Genomic DNA, 16,728 nt, shown 5'->3' with positions numbered 1-16,728 from the left:
TGATTTTGTTGTTCTCTATAAGGTATTTGAAGATACCGGGGACTTCATCCTCTTTGAACGAGTAGACCTTCGGGAATTTTGGTTCCGAAGCCTTCTGTTTCTGAGGTTGTTGTTGCCACCTTGATTGTTGAGGCGCTTTCTATTGTTGTTGTTGCGGTTGCGCTTGCACCTCGAATGTTTGGTTTGCGTCCACAGCATTCGCTTGTGCTTTTCCCTTACCCTTAGGGGCAAAGTTCTGTTGCGGAGTGTTATTCGTTATTTGACCTCTTTCCGCTTTCTTCCTTTTAAGGAACCTTTCGGCTCGTTCTCCTCGCACTTTTAAGTCCTTCCAGGTCTTCGGCGGTGCTATTCCCATAGCTTCGAGGATGTCCAACGAAAGATTATTGTGACAAGTCTTGAGAATAAAGTCTTCGCTGACCGGATCCCTGCAATTCATTGCTTTGTTTCGGAATCTCTTCACGAAGTTTTCGACTATCTCACCATTTTTCTGTTTCTCGTCAAATAGTGTGCCGATTGAAATCTCTGTGTCGCCGTCGAAGAAGTTTGTTAGAAACATATCCTCCATGTCGTCCCAACTGCTGATACTCCCCGGCTTGAGGCGACGATACCAATCGAAAGCCGCTCCGCGAAGAGTGCCAACGAATGACCGCACCATTAAGGGTTCATTCCCAGAAATTATTCCTAAGTGAGACTTAAAATATATTAAGTGTTGGGTAGGGGAACCCTTTCCATCAAACAGCGTAAAGTTGATTAAATTGAACTTTACCGGATATGGAATTGATTCCCACTCCCTTGGGTATGGACATGGTATGCCGGACCTCTTCACTTCTTGAGCATTCATCAACGCGTTGATTTTGCTCTCCAAGTCCTTCATTTTCTTGTCTTCACTCGTATCTGTCTTCGAGTGGTTTTGGGGAGAGGTGACGTGGTCCTCTTTCGCATTATCCTCTGAGGGACCGCTTCCGTTATTGTTGTTGACAGGAGGGATATTTATGTTGACATTATCCTCTTCCCGTTCATTCTCCTCTTGATTCGGATTATTACTACGACTGGGTTCCCCTTGGTGAGTTGTCAGTGCCGCGATTTGCTGGTCATGTATCTCTCTCATCCGCTGCATGGCCATCTCCATCTCGAACTTGAAACTTTCCTTCTGCTTAGTCAGGGCATCTTCAAGCATCTTGGTTACTTGTTCTGCACTTATCATGAGTGCCTCGCGGGGTTGTCCCTCGCTGGATACCGTGTTGTCCGATGCAATCGCAGAGCAGGCATCTGATTCTTCATCTTCTGATGGTAATCTCGTCCGAACCCTACCATAAGTTCCTCGTGTAATGGTTCAAGACTGCAGACGGGTTAGATACCGGGGCACTGGCGGAATTGACTCGGGATTATCCCGTGTCGATGCCCTTTTGCTGGTCATATTAGTGGTGACCCTCGGAAATTCTCCGTCTTCGACTATCCTTCTTCTTCGTCGGAAACGCCTAGGCTTGGTCTCGGACGTTCCGGTGGAAATTCTCTCAAACACCGAAACTCTCCTTGGGGCTTTAGAACAGCAGCATTCTGACAATACCGCCTTGATTATGTTGGCACACGGACAGTGAGGCTCCGTGTCTTGAGCGTATCTCTTTCGAGACTTACCCGCGCTCCTGGTTCTATAGTACAACTCGTCAGTTTGATAACTGGAGCAACTTATAGAGTGCCGGCATGACTTCCCAGGTATAACGCTATCATCATCAGACGAATGTGCTTCCTTCTGAGGATACGATGCTTTACTAGCGCTTTCAAAAGTCACACGTTCAAGTTTGCGCCTTTGCGAGCGCGAAAACCTAACGGGCTCCTGAACTTCGACCCGCAATCCAATGCGATCGGTAACAGGGGCTTTCCCTCTGTTATCTTTCTTGGGGAGATTGGTACGACCCCCCGTCTGGACTATTGTTTGGGGACCTTTCAACGGTCCCAATCGCTCCTTGATAGGTGCCTTACCTCGATTTTCTGGTAAAGGACCGAGGCGACCTTTCAAAGGAACTTTGGATCTTAGAGGACCCACGTTCTTACCTGGCTCTACCGGAGATGCGGGAGCAGGGGAAACGGGATCTCGATCTGAAGGAGGTTGGACGGCAACTCCGTCCACTTTTGTCTTAGGCGCCGATTTTGCCTTTGGCACCCACACCTGCTTGTGTCTAGGCGGCTTCTTGACCGTCTCTTCTTTCTGCATCTCTTCCGCTTTCTGCAGAAGGACTCGGGCATGCGCAAGCAATGCGCGGCGTTTCTTGATTCGCTCTTCGAGGGTTGAGCGAGTCTTCTTGACACGAACCCATTCGTTCGTTTCTGTCTAGGAGGAGGAGTTGGTTGTGCGCCGTTGTTGCTCTTGGCGCTGTCTGGACTTTAGATCCTCATTGTAGCGGATCCCGTCCATCGATTCTGTGGCCTTGGCCAGTTGTCGCGCCAGGCGTTGACGCCGTCTTTGGCGCCCTCTTTGACAAGGTTGGAACACCTTCAACAGTTGATTTCGCGGCGGAAGGGCGATTTGGATCTGCAGCTTCGACCACGTTAGACGCCATAGGAGCGTCGCGGGGAGTAAGTGCAACGGCGGCAAGTGCGCCTATTTGGAGAGGCGGATCTGGAGGAGGAGGAAGAGAGGTACTCTTCAAACTTCTGTTGATCGAACTCGTATTCGATCTCTTCGTTCACCCGGATCTTGAATGCCGGTTGCGTCACGACAGCCTCGGCAGCGAGGCTGTTGGCTCCTACTGTGGTCGGCAGTTTGTTTTCGGTAAAAGTTTCCTTCATTACTGAACTCATTATAATATTAGTGTTTACAAAGAATTCAGATCTTAATCAAAAGAAAAGAAAAAAATTACAACTTTCTCGAAAATAACACAAGATCCGTTCGTCGTCTCTTGCTTGCGTGAGTCTTTAGCCTGTGATGGGGATGTTGATATCCGTGGACTACCTGGCAATCATATCTGGTCCAGAGCTTCGTCGATCCGTGAGGAGATCTAGAAACTGAAGCGCTTATCTCGACGAAGTGAGATAATTGCTCTTCTTAGAATTACCACAACGGGATAATACTAAGGATTGGATGCAGGTGATGTAGATCTGACGAAGAACTCTCTTGTGTTGAAGTAGTCGATCACTCTTCAGTCCGGCAAGGCTTCGTCAATTCTTCAAAATTCCAGATCTCCAAAAAATGAGGCCTAATGCTTGTATTTATAGGCTTGAGGGGTTGCGGAGCGGTTAAAACACCTTAAAACCCAAATCTGCATTGGAGACACCCTAGGGTGTCTCCACTTGATCCGAGACACCCTAGGGTGTCTCGGTTTGGAGACACCGTAGGGTGTCTCGTTGGTCCGAGACACTCCATTGAGGTGTATTCATCCGCTTCCGCTGTAAATTCTTCGTCCGAACTCGGATTTGAGTGATTCAAAATGCGTTGGAAAGCTGACGAGGAGTTCTATCAGCTCCGATGGTTAGATCATCTGTTGAATGAATGAGACATGAAGGGCATTGTTCCTTTTATAAACATCGCGGGGCTCCTGATTAGCCCGTACCTTCGTTAGTTCACATAGTTCGTCGATTCACTTCAATCGTTCATCGACATCAATCGAACTCCTGTGAACCGGATAGTGACGTTCATCGTCGTTCCTTAACACTGAGCTGTTCGTGGAGACCCATAGGCAATTTTCGATGCCTACAAACCGGGATCCGGATCCGAGGTTGCGACTCAACAGCCTCTGCACAGAGGTTGTTGGCTCCTACTGTGGTCGCCAGTTTGTTTTCGTTGAAAGTATTTTTTATTATCGAATTCATTACAACTTTGATCGTTTACAATAAATTCAAATAATAAAAAATAAAGATTATAACTTTCTAGAAAATAAACACAAGAACTATTTATCAACTCTTGCTTGCGTGGGGTCTTTGCCTGTGCCGGGGATGTTGATATCCGTGAACTGCCGCGGATCAGATCTGGTTATCAGAACATTGATAGAGCTTCTATTTCACCAAGGAAGTATTGGCTTGAAGCACTAAAATTGACCAAGCGAAATCAGTAGTTCTTCTCGAGATTAAGACCAAGCCTAATCTCAAGGAACAGACAGGGGGAAATACGGGTTCAGATCCTTCGAAAGCCTTCCTATTTATGCTGAAGTTCGTCGGTATCTGACTTGCTTTTGCTGTAAATTTGTGCTCCGTTGACTCTTCACTCCAGCAGAACCTCGCCCTCTTGATAAAATTTTCCACCCCGTAACATAAGCCCTTAGGCCTGTATTTATAGGCTTCAGTTAGGAGATTTTTGGATAAGAACGATGGATTTGACCTTATCCTTAGTTGACAATCGTGTAACCACGTTTGGAGATGATATCTAGGCAGTTAGGAACCTCTGAAACAGAAGAAATCTCCTGAAAATAGCAAAAAATGCATTTTGGACATTATGCACAGCTCTGGGTGCGGGACAGAACATGGCATGCACGTGTGGTCACCAAGAAGTGACCCGCGTGGCCGTGGGTCACCGCGCGCGGGAGTCACCTCGTGGTGACCCACGCGGTTGCAGGTCACCAATGGGTGACTCGCGCGCCACTCGAGTTCCGAACTTCTTTTGACGATTTCGATGTTTCTTGACTTTCCAGACTTGTACTTTCTATCGTTTCGTTTACTTGCCTGTCGTGTTGACTTGTACACTCTGCTGAAGGACTGACCGATGAATGCGTCTGGTCACTTATGGCTGACTGACAAGCGCGTTCGGTCACTTGGAGCTGACTGACGTGCGCGAGCTGACTGACATGTGTGTCCGGTCACTTGGAGTCAACGAGCGCGTCGGGCACTCGAATAATCTTTCTTGATTCGGATGATGATGTTCATCATCTTCTCTTAGTCTCGAGCTACGTGCGGGAACCTATGCGCAATTTTTTACGCCTACAGTCCATCTTATGTAATGTTATATATTTAGTTTATATTTTATGTTTGATTTTAATATAGTTTTATATTTTATGTGTCAGTTTTTATATGTTATGTATTTGAGTTATGTTATTCGTATTGGAATTATGTATTAGGATTGCTCTTTATATTTTTAATTTGTATTTTATGGGAATTTAATTATAATGTCTAGATTTTAATATTATAATTAATAATAATATATTTTAAATTTTAATATTATTTTTATTTTTTAAAAATAATTTATTTTGTCCAAATTATGCAATTAGGGTAAAGTTATAAAATTTAAATATTATAGGGGTTGTTTTATAATTTTAAATAAAACAGTTGGGGTCAAATTTTAAATACATAAAATTAAATGATAAATAATAAAAAGTTAAAAAATAAAAAAAGTAATGGAGTGAGAAACAGTGTGACGCCATATTTGGTGTCGTACTGTTCATATCCGCTAAAATGCCGCAGAGAATGGCGCTGGATTGGAGAACCAACGCAGCGGCATTTGGCATTTTGCCGCCACGTAGGAGATGGCCTTATAGCTTATGCATCATCCTACGTCAGTTCTTATTCAATCGCTGGAAATTAATAGTTTAGATGTATTTTTCTTAAAAAAGTGATAGATCAACAACCTCAGAACCAGATGGAATTGACAATGTAGAAATTCATAAATGCGGATGAAGAAGTTTAGCTGAAATTTTTATATGGGTCATAACCTCTAATATTATTTGTACATAACCATGAAATGTTATTTGTATCCGACTCAAGTCTAACCTATGAATGAGAAGACAATGCATTGAACTAGGAAAGGCATTGGCAAAAAGGAAGACGTATTTTGAGCGTGAATCACACTCAGGTTTAAGAAAGTTCATGTTTTTCAAGATGACCCGTGAAAAAGTGAGCCTGAAAACTCTGTATTTAAGCTGTTTTACTTCGCATATTTTGATCTCGAAATTCCCATATAATTGTTTTTTAATTAAGTGCATTCTCCCAGTTAGGTTGCGTAATGTCTAAGTTTATGTAGTTAGTTAGTCCTTTAGATACTGTCTTATTATGACGCTGGGTTTTCCTCTATTTTTTGCTAAAAGAACAGCGATGAAATGATTATTTCCTCGTTAAATGTGCATTTCACGATGAAAAAGTTCATCATCAAAATCACATATTTCCTTGCCAATAAAATAACTAGTTGGGAGACCAAATTATGTTCATCTTTAGCAAGGAAATAAAATTTTCATCGTAGAAGGTGGTCTACTGTGAGGAAAATATATTCCTCGTAGAAGACCTACTGATATTTACAGAGGAAACAATATTTTCCTCGTCGAAAGTGATATTTGTTGAGGAAAATAATTTTCTCGCAAAAAAGTTGGTTGCTAAAAGACCTATCTGTTGTAGTGTAGGTTGCGTAATGTCTAAGTTTATGTAGTTAGTTAGTCCTTTAGATACTGTCTTATTATGCCCTGATTTGGTCCGTTCTACTAGTGTACATTTAAGGAGGGATGTCTTACTTAATCTTTTTCCTAGTCCTTTTTCCCTTCCAATTGCCAAGTGAAGGTAGAAGATTGACATATATGCACCGTAATTAATTGCCAAAAGCATCTAACAGAGATTGAGATACATGCACATAAAAATCATACTTTATCGGAATTTTCATTGATTTTTCTCCTCTAACAATTATTTATTTCCATCCCTACCCTCTAATTTCTCAAGTCATTACTGCACTGGTCTGTTGCTTGGAACCATCTTGAACCATTGACCTTCAGGATCGCAGTTCTTGTCTCTACTAATGCAGTTGCATGGATTAGTAATGAGAGTGTTGCCATCAGAGCCAATATCCAGGCACAGATTAGTCTGCGAAGAGATGTGCAATTTCGAGTTTGATATCAGATTCCATTTGAAGCTATCGTTATCAGCGAAGCTGGTGAGCGTCACCGGTTGGCCTGCACCTGATTCTTTTATGAACAAGTCTGAATTCACGAGCTGGATGTTTTGACCATTGTATTTCCAGCCTCTCGGTGAGTCACAAGGGCCTAAATGCAGCAACGAATTAGTTGAACTGTCCTGGACGATGCACAACCCAGTTTTCGGATGGTAGAGCACTTTGTTGAGTGGATTGTTGAGTCCTGGACCTGAGTCATAAATTAAAAGGTATCGTTATTTACGCAGCTAGGTACAAAAATTATAATGTGATGAGATATTAGAGCATGATGTTAACGTACTAGTACCTTGGAAGGGAGATTTTATAGAAGCAAGCCTATGTAGGAAGGTAGCATTCCTGGGTCCAGACCAATCTAAATTCATAGCACCGTAAACCTCCTCCTCATCGAGAATGCCTTCTCTAAGATAATAACTCCCTTGCAATGCCCAAAGAGCCCAATCAAGGTCCATTGCAGCTAAAGCTGCGAGAGCACAGCTCGAATATCTGTTGTCATTCCTCTTCCCTCCCCTTTGATCGATTCCCCACTCGCTCATAAACAACGGAGTTCCCTTGCTTAATATGAACCCTGCTTTCCTCATTATATTGGATGTTATAGAACCGCAAGCATCATTGGCATTCTGATTGCTCCAAGTATCGGTATTTGAGAACGCGTACCAGTGCACCTCGTGGACAAGCTTGCTGGAAAACGAGAGCTTGACTTCGTGGTTTGACAGAAAGCTGAGGTCATTATCAAAGCTGAGTCCTGAGAGTATAACGAGAACGTTGGGGTTTGCTTGGTGGACTACCTCGGCGCCCCTTGGCATGTACTCGTACCAAACCGGAACGTTTTGTTTTGGACCTCTGAGCTCATTTCTTAGGCTCATGCCGACGACATTGGTGACTCCGTTAAAAAGTCTCGCCATTCGAGAGAGTCCAGCGAGCCATTCGTGAGGGTTGAAGAACCGGTCCCAGAAGAAGCCATTGCCGTCATTGTTGTCGCAGCACCAGCCGGGCTGAGTTATGTGATTGTCTAGTATTACCATTATATTGTTGCTCCCAAGATTGGCCACCACAGCCTGCAAATATTGATCCAACATAGGAAAAGAAGAAATGATTAATCACAAAACTCAAATTCGCCACAATCAACTATCTTTTGTATTTGGCTGGATGCTGGACACGTCTTCAAACAACCATATCTTGAGTCTCAGGTCATATCATAAATTACAATTAATTAGTATACTATTCTTCATGATATAAGCCAACTAATTAATCCTTCGGTTTGCTATATATAACCAACAAAAGGTTGTTGGTCATCAACAATTAATACAAGAAAATATCAAAAATTACGACAGTAAACAAACTACCCTTATATATGACCTCATGTCTACAGACTACATTAAATTAACATTGTTGACTACCAATTCATGCGTCCAATAGCGGCGGAAAAAATGTCCAAGTTGGTGTTAACTGAACCATGAACGCGCTAATTAGTTACAAAAATGTTGTATTCTTTCATGGTTAATTAATTAAGATGGTACCTGCATTTTTAAATGTCAGTTAAAATGCATGCTTTTACTTGCGTTATATGAAGGAAGGAGTGCGTAAGGTTACCTAGACAATGACTCTTTTGCGAACCTTTCTTACATATATAACATGCAATAATTGAATGTTGTCACTTGGGATATAAATCACACCCAAAATTAATTGTGAATTCAGAGTAGCACCTGTACTGAAACTAAAGCAACCAGAATACAATTTCTACTTCCACGGAAACAAGAAAATAAATACCATAATGCATATCCTTGAATGAAATTTTAAACAGCTATCATTAACTATAGTGAACGCCAAGAGCAACAAGAAAAGTATGCCTACTCAAAAAAGTCAGCTAAATAGTGTGCCTACACAAGGTCTATATCCACTGAAACAAAATAATAAATCCCATGCAACCTATCCTGCAAGTATAGGAAACCATAAATGAGCTATAATGATGAAAAACCTACCCGAACAAACAACAACCGTGAACGTGATTTCTATTTTAGCTAGCTAACCTGGTACGCTTCGATGAGCATCTTATCCAAGATCCAACCGTTGTTTCTAGTCAATCCATCGAGGGATACATTGAGCCCGAGCCCTTGGAAGGACTGACGAACGGTGAGCTTGGCGTAAGAGGAGTTAGTAACAAGGTAGAGCGGCCAAGTGAGCCTAACACAGTTGAACCCCATTGAGCCTATTAACTTTGATATGGCATCCAATGGGCTCTTGCTGAGCCCCTCGGCGAGGACAGGTGCCAAATGAGACGGCCAGTTGGCGCACGCGAGCTTGACACGTTGACCCGACTCGTTGACGATCCATCGGCCTGAGGTCGAGAGATAAGCTGATGTTGGCTGTGGATTTAGAGTTTGGAAAAGGATGATGAAGAGGAGGGCGGGAGAAGTGTGAAAGAGAGAGAGCTTCATGGTTTAAGAACAGAGTAGGAGAAATGTGACTTAGTGACTGTTTGTCACTGATGAGGACGACTTCGGGGGTTAAAATAGATAAATAATGACATTTTTAATTTTAAATTTTTATTTTTTACGAATGGATAATTAGAAACCGAAATATCCGAAATATTTATGGATATGGATTTATCTACTCAAAGGGGTTGTTTGTTTCAAATCCCAAAATTTATGGATATGGATTTCACCATAGAATTTGAAATCCATAAATTTTTTTGTGGGTTTTGGGATCTCTAAAATTTTGTTTGTTTCATCAATATTTTAGGATTTGGAATACCAAAATTTGTAATATTATGTTTGTTTCATCAATATTTCGGGATTTGGAATACTATAATTTGTAATATTTTGTTTGTTTCATCAATATTTTGGGATTTGGAATACTATAAATTATATATTATAATATTATATAATATTTTAATAACATATATTATATATATATATATATATATATATATATATATATATATATATATATATATATATATATATATATATATATATATATATATATATATATAATATTATATTATATATATATATTATTTATTATATAATATAATATATTATATATATATAATGCTACAGTAATTTACTGCAGCATTTACTAAAGCATGAACAGTGATTCTTGGGTCCTCCTATAATTATAGAGGAATAGATGTATTATATTAAATATTATATTATTATAATATTATATATAATATATTAATCTTATATTAATCTTATATTATTAGCATTAATACATCAATATCCAACCTACATCCTCTCTCAATTGTAGAATTTCACAAATTCTAAAATATAATAGTTTTTTATTATTTGGGGATTCAATATCCCAAAATTGGTTGTGAAACAAACATGGTTTATGGAATTCTAAAACCCAAAAAACTTGTAATCCACCTTATATCCCAAAAAAAGGACAAAACAAAAGAGAGGATTTCACAAATCCTAAAAATATATTATTTGTTTATAATTTAGGGATTCAATATCCCAAAATTAATTTTAAAACAAACAAAGTTTATGGAATCCCAAAACTCAAAAAGAGCACTTTTTACATCCCAAAACTTGAAATCCACCCTATATCCAAAAAAAAACAAAACATACACCCCCAAAAAGTATTAACCGACACGTACCCGCGCGAGTCTGATGGTTAAATTTTATTATTGACTTAATTGTATCCGGTTATAATCTGCTCCGACTCCTTTGGAGTTTTTTAATAATATATTTTCTTTAAAATTGTCTCAATGTATAGATTTTTACCACACCTTGGCAACCATATGTATGAAAGTAATAAGCTAAATATCAGGAAACCACCTAAACATTGGCTAAATTTCCATAACTTCGAAAATATTAGAAGATCTCCGTAAGTTTAGGGGTTATCACAAAACCCCCTTAAGTTTAGGTGTACTAGAAAACTGTAGAACCCCGTAAAAAAATTTTATAAGGATATATAGATATTGAATTATTAGTGATGAATAATTCTTTTGTAAAAATTTATCATATATACATATATATATATATTGAATGTGATGAATCATGTTTGGGAGCCTAACAAGAAATTCTATGTTGGAGAAAACAAGTGGATTCACCAGGATGTCAAATAGTCATAGTAGGCAGTTGTCCTGCTGTGCGGTCGACCGCGACATGCGCGGCGGTCGACCGCACAGCAGTCGGGCACTCAGGGGACTTTTCTCCTGTTGTGCGGTCGACCGCGCTGGGCGCGGCGGTCGACCGCACAGCGGGCAGAGAGTTTTTCTGTGTTAGGTCTTAACGGGTTTCGGGTCGGGTTCGGGTCGGGTTGCGGGGATAGTATATATACTATTATACCCAAGAGAGCCCTATTTTCCATCTGATATCAGAACCCTAGCCCCCTCTCTCCCCTCAAACCCTAGTTTCTCACTCCTTGGTGATTTGGAGGAGCTTTGGAGGGCTTTTCAGCGAATTGTTGGTGGATTCAGCGAGAGGGATCATCTTCCTCCAGATCTAGGGCTTCGTTTTCGTCGTAGGCGAGTAACATCTCGCCCAACTTCATCCCATTTCGTTTTTATGCTTAGATTTGAGTTTTTATCCGGTTTTTATTGAGCCCAAATCGTATTTTTTTGTAGATAAAGTAGACCTTATGGCATGAGGTGCAAGAATCATATATTTCAGTCTTAAATGGTTCACTAATGATGTTTAATAAATGAGATTTTGATCTGAAATGTTTTTAGGAGAGTTAAACTCATTTTTTTACTGTTTAAGAACTTTTAAAACATGTTGTTTAAGGTTTGGGATTTTTGATAATGAGGTTTTAACCATTTAAACTTGTTGTTTATTGCCATGGTCCACTATTTAAATGTTAAAGTAGAGTGAGTATAGAAATCCCCAAATTTTTTTGATGAGTTCGGTAGCTGACAGAACCCAGAACAGGGTTCTGTCCGCCTAGCGGTCGACCGCATCGGGATAAGCGGTCGACCGTCGCAAGATTTTTCTAGCAGAAAAGCTTCTGCTCTTTGAGCGGTCGACCGACATGTCCTCTGCGGTCGACCGCCGTTCAGTTTTGAACATAATAACTTTTGACGCTGTGAGCGGTCGACCGGAGTGGCCTCTGCGGTCGACCGCCGCACAATTCTGTGCATGTTGATCCCTTATTGATCTTTTCGCGTGTTCAAGAGATCACCTCTTCTATCTCACACTGGTTTGCGATGTTAGTGACTTATCTACACATGGGAATTGACTGGGATACGAATTTAGACCCGCACATTGAAACACGTGCACAGTTGGGACATGTATATGTATTTCCACATATGTTAGTGAAAATTACACTTCTTCGTTCATAGTCCACGTGTTGAGCATGCATTATTATTGATCCATGTGTTGGATACTTGTCATCTTGGTCCATGTGTTGGACATGCATTTTATTTCAGTCCATGTGTTGGACCTGCATCCCTTTTAGTCCATACGTTGGACATTTTTGTTAAACCTTGAGCATGGTACACATTTGAGTTTGGGACACGACATTTTGATACCGATGAGACATGATAGCTACCTAGGCTGAGTATGACACTTATGTAGAACACGGCATGGTATTTATGTAGGTCAGTACAAAGTACTGTATTTATGTTCTGAGATGGGTTGTATTTCCTTGTTACTTATTTCGGTTCACGTATTGGACTCCGGGTTTGGTACTTAGGGGCTTTCAATTTGGGATATAAGGTATATACATGAGGGTTTTCTTGTTTGGATTATTTCGCTCGACGTACCTATGCCCGTGTTGAAACTTCCTAAGTACTAAAACCTATTGTTTATTTTTAGGATAATTGATTTTATATATATGTATTTTGTGATAACTGTATTTCCTTATACAACGAGCCCTCTCCCTTGGGGTTGGTTGTGATATTGCTCGCTAGCGCTTTGACGCTCGTTGTCTCTCCCCCTTTCAGGTCACAACCCAGGAGCCCGGAGAGTCGCAGGTTGATGGCGACACACTTTAGTGTTCGACTGTCTATTCTAGCTATGCTTTATTTTGGAGCTCCACTATAGATTTTGTTTAGACATTAGAGGACTTTATTCTAGATGTTGTAAAGGCTGTGTGCCTTATTTCCTTTATTCAGACTTGTTGTATTTGAGATGTATTAAGAACTCCAGTTTGTTCATTTTAGACATTGACTTTATATTCCTGTGTGTTGGATGATGAAATACTATTTGATCTTTATCGTTTCATCAGTTACTCTCACCTGTTTTGTACCTACACCAGTTGTTGATTCTACTAGATAGATGTTAATTGTGATGGTGAAATATGTTATTGCACGGTGTGGTGCATAGCAGGTTTGACATTCTTGGTTTCACCTTGGACTGCAGCCTTGTGTGAACCCAGGGGCGTCACAGTTGGTATCAGAGCTCTAGTTCCAGTATCCTTAGGATCATCATGTGTCGAGTCGTGGAGCTAGGATAGAGTTTCCTAGGATTCATGTATAGAGTCCGTAGGGATTTCCTAGTATGAGTGAGGACGACTTATGCGTATACCTCAAAATTTGAAAAAAAAAAAATTTTTTATGATAACTATTTTGCAAATTTAAAGTATTTTGTGTAAATACAATATGTTGTGAAGATTGTATTGTGATACGCTATTTATAGAAGTTTATTTTGACTCATAAACTTTTATTTTCTTATGATCAGAGAGATGGCAGGACGTGGTAGACCTCGTACCAGGAGAGCTACCCAGGCAGAGTCACAGCAGACTCCATCAGAGCAGCAGCCAGCTCAGTCCGAGCCTCAGCAGGCTCCACCCGAGCCGCAGCAGGCTCCTCAGTATTTGGTGGACATCATGACTCCTCTCATTGCCCGGATGACAGCCATTGAGGAGTTGGTGACTACTCATATAGCACCACGGACACCACCACCACCGGTAGCTCAGTAGCAGGGGATACCTGCCGTTCCTATCAGAGAGAGATCCCCAGAAGTCGCGCCTGCAGCCATTCCCCTAGCAGTTCCAGACAGGACCACCGAGCAGGTGACTTGGCTCCGTATGGTTGAGAGGTACCAGAAGATGAGGGCACCCGAGTTCCAGGGATCACCAGACCCTCTTGCAGCCCATAAGTGGAAGGAGGATGTGGGCAACATTCTTGACATACTCAGTGTGGGCTCAGTTCAGAAACAGAGATTGGCATCTTACAGTCTGAAGGGTGATGCCGGGAGATGGTACCGACTGCAGTTTACTCCAGAGCAGAGGATGACTCTTACGTGGGAAGACTTCATATATTTCTTCGATGGACAGTACATTTCTTCTGCAGCACGGACCGGGAAGGAGCTCGAGTTGTCCCAGTTGACTCAGGGGGTTATGACCGTGGCAGATTTTGAGAGCAAGTTCATGGAATTGCTGCATTTCACGAGTATGTGGCAGACAGGAGAGCGTCAGGCTCAGATGTTCTTAGCAGGGCTTCGCCCTAATCTCCATCGGTACCTCGTCTCGAGGAAGTTCTATTCAGTTAGGGAGGTAGCTGAGGCTGCCACTTCCCAGGAGATTGAGACTTCCATGTTCCAGAAGGATAAGGAAGGGAAGGCCAAGACAGGGCAGAGTGGAGACAAGGGCAAGAACAAGAGGTCTTTTTCTGGGCCTCAGCAGCAGCATCAGGGCCCTTATAAAAAGGGACCCCAGCAGGATCAGAGGGCATTTCAGCAGCGCAAGTTCCAGGGATCTTGTTATAACTGTCGCAAGGTCGGGCATAAGGCATCGGAGTGCCGTAGCGCACCAACAGGAGCCCAGCAGGGCAAGGGTCCGAACCAGCAGCAGCAGCGACAGCAGGGCAAAGGTCAGGGCCAACAGAACAGGCTTGAGGCACTGCCAGCAGCTCAGAGGACTGAGGGGAAGATTCAGGCAGTTCAGGATGTTTCTCAGGGACAGATCATCCCATATTCTCCAGCACCATCAGCAGAGCAGTCTTCAGCCACAGGCAGAGTATATGCGGTAGTTCCCTATGATCACGGAGCCAGCGAAGCTGTAGTGGAGGGTACGTTCTTTGTGAACTCTCTTCCCGCCCGTATTCTTTTCGATTCGGGAGCTTCGCATTCTTTCATCTCGCATGCATTTATGACTAGACTCCAGCTCGTAGCTCAGCCTCTAGACATCCCTTTATCTGTTTCCACCCCTCTAGGTGAGGTATCGCTTCTGGAGAGCGTGTGTAGGAGGTGTACCGTCAGTTTAGACGAGTCGGAGTTCATAGTCGATTTGATAGTGTTTCATATGTCCGAGTTCGATGTCATCCTTGGTATGGATTGGTTGTCTTCCTACCATGTTAGCATTGACTGCTTTGCGAAGACAATCAAGTTGCGAGCGCCCGACGGGTCCGAGATGATTGTAGCCACCTCTCAGGGCAACCGACTTGCGGAGTCATTTCTGGCATACATCGAGGAGGTGATGCGACGGGATCAGGGTGCTGAGTTATTGGAGACTAGAGTTGTCTCAGAGTATCAGGATGTCTTTCAGGACATACCTGGATTACCTCCGGTGAGAGAGGTGGAGTTCTGTATCAAGTTGCAGTCAGGCACAGCCCCGATATCCCGCGCACCCTATCGCATGGCACCAGCTGAGATGAGGGAGCTTCAGACCCAGTTGGATGAGTTGTTAGCTCAGGGTTTTATTCGCCGGAGCCATTCTCTGTGGGGCGCGCTGGTCCTCTTCGTGAAGAAGAAGGACAGTAGTATGAGATTATGCATAGATTATAGAGAGTTGAACAAGGTCACTATCGGGAATAGGTACCCACTACCTAGGATCGATGACTTGTTTGACCAGTTGCAGGGTGCGCAGTATTTCTCGAAGATTGATCTTCGTTCTGGCTATCATCAGTTGCGGGTTCGGGAGATGGATATTCCCAAGACCGCCTTTCTTACTCGATATGGTTCTTTCGAGTTCTTGGTCATGCCATTTGGATTGACCAATGCACCCGCGGTATTCATGGAATTGATGAACCGGGTGTTCCGTCCCTTCTTAGATCAGTTCGTGATCATTTTCATCGATGATATTCTCATTTACTCGAGGTCGGAGGCGGATCATGAGGAGCATCTACGGATAGCATTGAGGACTCTTCAGGAGCATCAGTTGTATGCTAAGTTCAGCAAGTGCGAGTTTTGGCTTTCAGAAGTCAGATTTCTTGGCCATGTCATCAGTCGAGAGGGTATAGCAGTGGACCCGGCTAAGGTCACGGCAGTCCTTGATTGTGATCCACCGAAGACGGTGACAGAGATTCACAGCTTTTTGGGCTTAGCTGGATATTATAGAAAGTTCATTCAGGACTTCTCGAAGATTTCTACGCCTATTACACACCTTACGAAGAAGGGTGTACAGTTCATATGGAGCATAGAGTGCGAGAAGGCCTTTGATATTTTGAAGACTAAGTTGACTACAACGCCGGTTTTGACTATTCCGAGCAGTGACAGGACATTTGTTGTGTATACAGATGCATCATTGGCAGGCTTAGGAGGCGTATTGATGCAGACTCAGAGAGTGGTGGCCTATATCTCACGGCAGTTGAGGGTGCATGAGCAGAACTAACCCACTCACGACTTGGAGTTAGCAGCAGTGGTGTTTGCACTGAAGTCATGGAGGAACTACTTGTATGGAGTGCAGTTTGAACTATTCACAGACCATCAAAGTCTGAAGTACCTCTTTTCTCAGAAGGAACTCAATCAGAGGCAGAGGAGGTGGATTGAGTTTATCAAGGACTACGAGTTCGCGATTCAGTATCATCCAGGGAAGGCAAACGTCGTACCAGATGCTTTGAGTAGGAAGCGTCGGCATCGGGTTGCGGCTTTGAGGTGTTCCTTGTACAGAGATCTTATCACTCTTAGCCAGATTGATATTAAACCCGAGATTGGAGGAACCAGTGTATTCTTGGGAGCTATGTCAGTGCAGCCATCTTGGAGTGA

The 16,728-nt window shown here is 42.4% G+C and overlaps 1 protein-coding gene across 1 annotated transcript; it reads right to left on the bottom strand.

The window, feature by feature from the left end:
* Window positions 6,518-9,321, bottom strand: LOC109826350. Its single transcript, XM_020393373.1, has 3 exons — window positions 8,884-9,321; window positions 7,143-7,911; window positions 6,518-7,046 (listed from the first exon to the last, which is right to left on the bottom strand). The coding sequence occupies exons 1-3, from the start codon at window positions 9,289-9,291 to the stop codon at window positions 6,631-6,633; spliced, it is 1,593 nt and encodes a 530-aa protein (XP_020248962.1). The 5' UTR covers window positions 9,292-9,321; the 3' UTR covers window positions 6,518-6,630.

Source organism: Asparagus officinalis, chromosome 10, assembly GCF_001876935.1.
Source record: "Asparagus officinalis chromosome 10, Aspof.V1, whole genome shotgun sequence".
NCBI lineage: Eukaryota > Viridiplantae > Streptophyta > Magnoliopsida > Asparagales > Asparagaceae > Asparagus > Asparagus officinalis.
The sequence above is the reverse complement of the archived record's forward strand: the minus strand, read 5'-3'. Positions and strand labels throughout refer to the sequence as shown.

What these genes read in the sequence shown, in the direction of transcription:
- LOC109826350 (XM_020393373.1), bottom strand. Translation starts at nt 9,291, where the DNA reads ATGAAGCTCTCTCTCTTTCACACTTCTCCCGCCCTCCTCTTCATCATC. An exon ending in TGCTCATCGAAGCGTACCAG is followed by an intron (nt 7,912 to 8,883) that starts GTTAGCTAGCTA and finishes CAATATTTGCAG; the next exon opens with GCTGTGGTGGCCAATCTTGG. An exon ending in TATAAAATCTCCCTTCCAAG is followed by an intron (nt 7,047 to 7,142) that starts GTACTAGTACGT and finishes TTTATGACTCAG; the next exon opens with GTCCAGGACTCAACAATCCA.